At 38.2% G+C, this 8,609-nt stretch overlaps 1 protein-coding gene across 1 annotated transcript in view; it reads left to right on the plus strand.

The window, feature by feature from the left end:
- The window catches only part of kctd16b (potassium channel tetramerization domain containing 16b), an 89,121-nt gene extending 80,825 nt beyond the window's left edge, over window positions 1–8,296 (plus strand). The window contains exon 2 of the mRNA XM_005926412.2: window positions 5,825–8,296. Coding sequence (XP_005926474.1) covers window positions 5,825–6,288 — 464 coding nt within the window. The 3' untranslated portion in view covers window positions 6,289–8,296. The remainder of the gene's footprint in view (window positions 1–5,824) is intronic.
- The last annotated feature ends 313 nt before the right edge of the window (window positions 8,297–8,609 follow it).

An 8,609-nucleotide genomic window follows, 5' to 3' on the forward strand; every position in this document is an offset into this window, starting at 1 on the left:
CACACACACACACACACACACACACACACACACACACACACACACACACACACACACACAGTCAGTATATCATATATTGCATGTTACTTATTAGCATTAACACACAAAGTACGGAATTCTATCTGCACTAACAGAAGCACACACCATCATGCACTCAGCCCTGAAGCAATGTATGTATGAGGCTTACATTAGTTCACACAATGCCATACGTATACTGCACAGGATAATATAGATAGCATTTACCTACATATTTACTTGTCTCATGGATTACACATGCTTCAACTGACTGAAGGAGTGCATGGTTTAAAGATAATATTTTGTGACTTATATCTGAGTCGGCGTTACTGAAAACAAATTTCTTTTTAACCCAAGGTACCTTTGAGGAAATAACAGAAATTTCTCTGCTTTCGATTTATTAGTTTAACACAATCAGAAGAGGCTCAATAACACAACAGTTTTACTGTCTGTCACTGGAGCTGTTTGGCGATCAAGGCCCTTTTCTCGAGGCACTTCTAATTCACGAACTCAACCCAGGATATGAGTTTATACTGGGTAACATGGCCACCTCTCTGACCTGTTTTTAATTTAATTAATTTTTTTTTGTTTTTTGATCTAACTGTGCAGCTGGACTCTAATACTACACATTGTACTGCATATTCTATTTCTGTGTCTATCTTCTGTGAAAACCACAGCTATATGAATTAATTGAGTGTAAAGAGTGGATTTTATAAATCACCCTTAAGATGTGCCCAGCACCACGACTCTGAAATGACTTCAAATATTTTACGGTGAGAGAAGTGTTGAAAATGCACATGATAATTTGTATTATTTTGGTACAAATAAAGTCAGTAGTTTTCTTTCTGTCCTGTTAGTGAGTCTAATTTATAGGCCTAACCTATTTTATTATTTCCTCAACAAAGTTAAAAGTATAATTTTCTGCTTTTATTTTCATGTGGATTGAAAAAAAACTGAATGGAAGATGTTTTCTGTTCTTCTCTCCTTTGGTTGCATGTGGGTAGCACTGTCACCTCCAGGTCTATAGCACAAATCCACCAGTTGGCCTTTCTGTGTGGACTTGACAACTTTTGTCTAGTTTCCTCTCACAATCTAAAGATATGAATGTTGGGTCAGCTGACCCTGAAATAGACTGGTCTGTCCTGTAACAGCTGGGATAGGTGGGAATACATGAATCTCTGGTTAGGTTTTGACAGCGAGGCTCATTTAGAAGAGTTTCATGTAACCATGGAGAGAACGTCTCACTAACTTAACTCATCTAAGGTGACAATAATCGTACCTGGCCTTTTTGTACGATGAAATTAGGTTAGAGTTGAATACAACTCATGCAAGGTCACCCGTTATACAGCACAGGTGTCATCACATTACAATAGGTCACACCATTGGCTTAAAGACTCACTCTACATGGTCATTGCTCATTAGGTAGATGATGCAAGGATATTTATCTCAGTTCGTACGGTTCAGACAACCTCAGGCAAAAAACAACAAGCAAACTTTTAATTACAAATTTTAAGCTGAGTGATGGATGCAAGCATCCTTTGGGACACTCAGCAACAAGATGAATCACTCCTACCCAGTATAATTAAAATCAGTTTGTGTAGCAGCTCTAGCCTTTCAAACACTAAAACCTTGACCTTTAATTATAACACTTCCATCAGTGTAAATTTTGAAGCTGTAAAACACACTGTCAAAATGCATCTATGGTGATGCAAAATTGGACTGAGGGCATCTAAGATATCACACTTAAGGTAAATGAGATTGCTCTTATTTGCAGATCAGAGAAAACATGGAAATCAGTGCAATACTCATTGGAAAAAAAACCCATAAATGATGGTGGTATTAACAGAGAATTAACAGAAATATTAACCCAGTTCTATATGAATGAAGTCTGACCTCACAGGGTTGTGACAATGGGCTTGGATCAGTTACACTGGCAAGTTTTTATAGTGTGATGCAAAGATGTAGTTTACATATGTAATACAAATCAATGGCTAGGAGCAACTGCAAAAAAGGAGAAAGTAATGTAATTACTTGTAATTACAGTGCTCACGTGACGATAAGAGACATACCTCGGATTTATTTCCTTAATTTTAATTTCGATGACCAGGGTTTGGATTGTTCTTGTAAGTTCTTATAAGCAGTGTCTTCAATTAGATTTTTTGGCCAACCAATTTCTCTCTGAAGTTAAAGCTTTGACAGGAAATGCAGCTAGTCAAAATGACAAATCAGATTCCTCCTTGTAGTCTTTAATGTTCGCGAGGCTAATAGGTACTCACAGTACCTGTGAATTAAAGCAGCATGTCAATGTCAAGACTTACAGGATAAAAGCTAAATAGACCTGGATATAATTACCAAATGCCAAAGATTAAACAGAATGTCATATATCAAATGCACAGACGCAAAGCCACAGGGGGACACACAAACACACGACACGCTGTTTTACTGATTTGTTGTAACAGTGGTACCCATTGTGTTAAATTTATGTGGACAGGCAGATTGGCTACTAGCAGATTCGACAATTCTCCAGGGTATAAGACCATTTTTCATGTCACCAATTACAAGCCTGCATCTCATTGATTGGGGGGAGCCTTTCACTCAGAGTGACATAAATTAACTCATGTGTCCAGTAAAAAAGCTGGGACGAGATGGCTATCATGGGGTTAAATCCTCTACGTTGCAGCCAGGAGTGCATCTTTTTTATTTCTTCTGATCTCATTCTAATTGTGTTTATACCTGTAAAACTGCAAGTTGAAATGAAATATCACATGTTCTATCTTTTCTGTGAATGTGTGCATGGAAGTTTAAATCTCTAAATGCCAGTGGTAATTAAAGAGATTCACTGCTGGTAGAGTGTTGTGTTCCATTTCTGTCAAGGACTTTGAAAGGTGAATTTTGTTTAATATACAGCAGGCAGCAGTGTATTTGGGTGTGCGCTTTGGATTCAGTGTCAAAGCTGTTTACAACATACACAGCAAAATATAACTTCTACTATAAATTTCTATTCTAACTATACTCACAAAAATGTAGTTATGATGAGTTGTGACTATTTATGAGGAACAATAGAAGGAACAAATCTTGGATGGATCAATTGTTTTCCATTCTGCTGTCTAGAAACGAGCCAAGCATGCTGCTGAGTATAAAGGGAATTAAAAGCAGGGGGGCATTTATTTTAAGCAGAGTTATTTATAGTCTTCTACAATCTTGTTTGAAGTGAAATGCTCAGCAGCATGAAAAGAAACAATGGTATTATTGAATGTGATGAGCAGAAGATGCGTGGAAAGCTGAGTCCTGTCAGAGCTTGTGTGTGGAGCTGAGGGGAGGTGAGGGGTGGGGCTCAAAATCAGAAAGGGAGGTGGGGGCATGTGTGTGTTAGCCTCGGGGGTTTTGATCTCTCGCTTCGCTAAACAGAGAGAAGTCCATCAGCAACAGATACCCGTTTAATTATTCAGGAGGTTAGCATGAAAAATAAATGGCTGCTTCCTGCAGGGAGAGGTGTGGCACTGCTCTGGTTCCTGAGTGTTTCAGGTTATTGTACGCTCTCGCAGAGGTTAGATTGAGCAACTGCTTCCATTCTGGAGTCGATCAATTATGTGAGACCGCTCGCTTAACCCCATTAACACTAATAAACTCCACAATTTTCTTAATACGTGTTTCAAACAACATCAGCTTAAATTAGAGTAAATCAAAACAAAGCAGGAAAATACAATAACCCACATCCAGTCAATATTCATTGTTAAATTATCTTAAAGTTTCTACAGTTTCTGATAGCTCCTTAGCTTTGCAGCATTCTTCACAGGAATCCATCAAAGCTAAAGGTAATGTTAGCCATATACAAAGTGGCTAGCGTCGCTAACTAACAATTTTCCAACAGTCGGAAAATGTGGGGTGACTATTACTACTATTACTACTACTACTACTACTACTACTAGTACGACGACAACTAATAATAATAATAAAAGTCAACTTGGATTTTAGTTCATGAAGTGCATGGAGATTTGTCTTTGTACAACAGAAACAATGACAGAAAGTGAGAAGTTACACGTTTTGGCCCTGTCACTTTGTGGAGCTTTCAAATGCACAAAAAGGCGAAAGAGGAAATACTAAATATGGGGTCTTTCATGCTACAGTCACACAAGGGAAAAAAGTGGATGTAGACCAAACCACAACAAAAATTATTATGACCGAGTACAATAAACTTGCAATTTTGTTGCTATGATGGAAATGAGACATGGCTTGTTGGTTGTCAGTCAGGGTTGACATGGTTACTTCAAAGATAAGGACCAGGTCTGAGAGTACTCACTGTCAGTTCCTGGCTTCAAAGTGTCTATGTGCATCAAGACAATTATAAAATGGCAATAAAACGGTGTCAGTCTGATAACTGTCTGCAGTTTGCCATTACATGCAGTCCGCTGGAGATAATGGAACAAACAAGTATCATAAATCACCAAAAATCTGTTGTCTGCTGCCATCTATATACACACAGAAATTCACCTTCAAAATCACTGCTTGCATTCAGAGTCAGGCCAAAACTTTGACTTAAACTAGAATTTTCTTTATAGATTCTTAGAACCTATTTTTTTAACCTCCTAGGACCTGGCATCCACATTAGTGGACATTACATTTTGGGTTATTTAGACCAAAATACTAAATCTTGCTCTACAAGGGCCTGATATCCACTTACGAGAAAATTATACTGCAACTGTTCTATTGAAATTTTAAATGAATATCCTCATATGTGGCTCTCATTTTTCTTAGAAACAAAAATTAGGAAAAAAAAATCTGGTATAACTTTGTTTTTACATTCATCAGGTTCCAATCAGCCTAAATATCAAAGAGAAATTAAAAACGCATGCCATGGAAGAGTTTGGGTCTTAGGAGGTTAATATTATTTTTGGTCACTATTGGATAGTGACAGTAAAGAAGACGTGCAGTAAAGGGCCACAGGTCAGACTCAAACCCAGGCTGCTGGTCTCTGGCCACACAGCAGATGGGCACCTGCTAACCCGCTGAGCTAAACTGGTGTTGTAAAATCTCCTTTTTATATAGGAATATAACCAGAAAACAATGTGTCTACATACAAGTTGCACTTTATTGATGTAGATTGGCTCACATTGATTCCAATGTGCTACATAAATTTGGTTTAATTGTGGTTTTCACTGTTTAAACTAACCACAACTTTGCATTGTCCCTTGGTTTCATTGTTAAAGAGATTAATACAGTATGATGGCAAATAAGACTACACATTTCAGGGGAATCAAACTTGTGCAATCTGCTATTTGTTTGTCATAAAACTGACCATTGCTCACATTGTTTTTTTTCTTCCTCGGTTACACACATATTTGCAGTGTAGATGATTGTTTATTGTCCTGGCTCTTCTTCCTACTGTTTTAGTATGAATACATGTAGGCTACAACGTGTAAATCTGGACCTTCATTGTCTGTTTTCAAAAGGCTTTAGCTCCTCCACTTGTTTCATATGACAGTGTGAATCTATGAGGGTAGTTCTCTGAACAATACAAGCTTGTCACATAGTCAGCCAACTCACTTCTATGACTGGAGGCCAGCCAGCTGTCCCCGATGTCATGTCACTTTGTCCTAATGTGATTGCCATTTGGCATTAGCTGACTTTTCGTCTTTGTCTGTCTGTAGCGCTTGTTACTTTTCCTTTCTTCTCCTGTCTCTGTAATTTGTGCCACTCTTTGTGCCACTGTCTCATTTTTCTCTTCACAATGATTGGTCTTAAAAGAAAAGAAAAGGTGGAAAAAGTAGCATCTAATATTAGCTCCCGCTCTGCTTCCCTCTCTCTCCAGGTGGTCCATCACGTTGGTCGTCCCCTCCATGTGACTGCTGCTGCAAGAACCACAAAGGTGACGGCGAGGGCGAGAGCGGCACCTCCTTTAATGAGCTCTCCACCTCTAGCTCTGAGAGCCAGTCAGAGGCCAGCTCTCCCCAGGGAACAGTCATCTGTGGCCCAGTAAGTCGCCAGTCGCATCCCCGTGCCAATGTCCAAACCCTGGACAGGCCGCTGAAAAAGGGCCCTGTCACCATGGTCCAGCAGTCTGAACAACGACGCAAGAGTGACTTGCTGCGCACTCTTACAGCCAGCTCCCGTGATACCAGCAGCTGCAAGAAAAGGCCCACAAAAGAGAAGCTCACAGTTGAGGAGGAGTTGGAAAAGTGCATTCAAGACTTCCGCAAGATTAAGATCCCAGAGAGGTTCCCTGAGAGGAAGTACATGTGGCAGGCTGACCTGCTGAGAAAATATCGTCTCTGAGGCAGGAAACACAGCTGAAGGAGCAAACACATGAGGCCAAGAATCAGTTCAAGCGTTTTTTGATCATAAATTTTGCAACAAAGGGGAGAGAACACTAAACTTATTTAAATCAAGTTTCTGAAAGAAACCTTACTTTTATGCCAGTGCGCTGAGAGTCTAAACAGAAGCTAGAAGGAATGATAAAGAAAAAAGAGACTGTTCTATTATTGACGTATGTATGGTAGTAGGCTTTGTATGCGTGTTTATGTAGATTAGGCCTACTGTATGTACTGTAGGTGTGCTGTAACTTACTGAATGCCTTCAGAACTTTGAATAATTTATCCCAGAGGACCAATACAAGTGGATAAAGACAATGTCCATGAAATGATCAACCACCAGAAGGCTTGCTGATGGCTACACTTGGGGCTATTGATGGCTGCTGGACTGCACATGCTGTAATCGGTCATCATTCACTGAAAAACCATCGCAAGAGCCACGGTTTTAGTCAAAGCAGATAAGCACTGGTCTAGTATGTGATTGTATGTGTTTATGTCTGTGAAGGTTCTCAGTCATCCAGGTCATGGTAATCTAAGGAGGTTGAAAGAAAAGTGAGAAGTGTCAAACTGAAGAAGCTTCTTGGATGAGAGGTCAAAGGTTTTCTTTCCAAACTCCTTAGATGTGTGTGTTTATGTGAGTGTGCGTGTTTTGTGTCTGTTTGCACCCGGGTGGCCTAGAGGTCACACATAAGTCCACATTGGGACCCAAAAACACTTCATACTGTTCAAACAGTGCTCTAACTATAAATGCACGCAAAAATGTCTAATGACAGGATGGCATGAAAAGCTGGGTTAATTACTTTTAAACAACTTCTGGAGACTTCCGAGCTGGTGTAGGCACAGTTTTATCAGCAAGTAACTTTTGCATAGATCTTCACAATGTTGGTTAGATGTAGAGCAATACCCACATTACTGTGTGAAGGGGAAGCAGAAGAGTGAAGGTACCAGAGATTCAGTGAAGTTCAATAAAAATATAGCACACACATACACATTTTCCCCATGTACTGAAAATCATATTCACTGCAGCATAATTACATTTCAAAATGAACAAAGCAGTCAAACTTTTATTCACATACTGACACACAGAGCAATCAAACACAGTGTCATTTAAACTACGCTTAATATGGCACAATAAATATGGAAAGGATGAAAGGGGACTGCTGTATTTGCTTACCCAGTGAACACAGACAGATGCCTTCTACACTGACTGTTGACAAGCTAATCAATAGTTATTGATGATAGAGTCTGTTGATAGAGCTGATAGATGTAACTCTTGTTTACAATTACTAATGAAGCTCTTGGGTTACTGACAAAGCTGCTCTTCTATTCAGTCAAAATTAGTCATTATTCATGTATTCATTTACCTACTACTTGGCTCTGTCAGGGTCTGCGGGATGTATTGCAGTGTAGACAGTCAACTGCTATATTAAAGCAACACAATTTAAAAGCATGAGTTAATATCCCCTGGAAGATGATTGTTATTCCTTCAAAGTCCTTGCTGAATAAAAAGTTACTGCCAATGGCAAAAGCACAGAAACGTTCACTGATGGTGCAATTATAAGGCATTTGTCTTTAGATTTCATATTGTTATTGGTCACTTAAAGCTGCCGTTTACTTTTTCATTGCCAGGTTAGTTCATTATTATTACAATACTAACTGCAAATGTAAAAGAAGAGTTGATAACTATATATATCACTGTTTTTGTAGATATGTATTAAAAGTGGTGGGATAGGGATTCACATCGATGAGAAGGCTTCTGATTATGAGACAGAATTATTCCATTTTTGTCATGAAGGTATTTTCCTTCATGAGGAAGTAGCTGATAAATTGGTACATGTGTTGGTCAAGGCATTCAATAAAATCACAGTTTTTCTGAATAGTTGGGTAGCTGTGATAAAAGATGTTAGCATTAGGAAGCTATACATCTAAATGAGTTTCTTTATATTGTTGAAATTTCAGATTGACCTTTTGATTAAAAAAATAAATAAATAAATAAACAAAAAAAAAAAAAAAAAAAATATATTATATATATTATATATATATATATATATATTATATATATATATATATATATATATATATATATATATTAAAAAACAGAGGTGAAAATGAAAATAATTATACTACACAAACTTGGCTGGACTTGTATTTATCATTGAGGGTTATAAAAGTGCAGAGGAGTCCGATCTATAAACAATCACAGCTTTTTGAAAAGCAAGAAAAAAAAGCACACACAACTAAGATGCATGCATAATGCATAATGTATACTTGTCAAAGATCAGTTAA

This window comes from Haplochromis burtoni, unplaced genomic scaffold (assembly GCF_018398535.1).
Source record: "Haplochromis burtoni strain Fernald_Lab_line unplaced genomic scaffold, NCSU_Asbu1 Contig_83, whole genome shotgun sequence".
Classification (NCBI taxonomy): Eukaryota; Metazoa; Chordata; class Actinopteri; order Cichliformes; family Cichlidae; genus Haplochromis; species Haplochromis burtoni.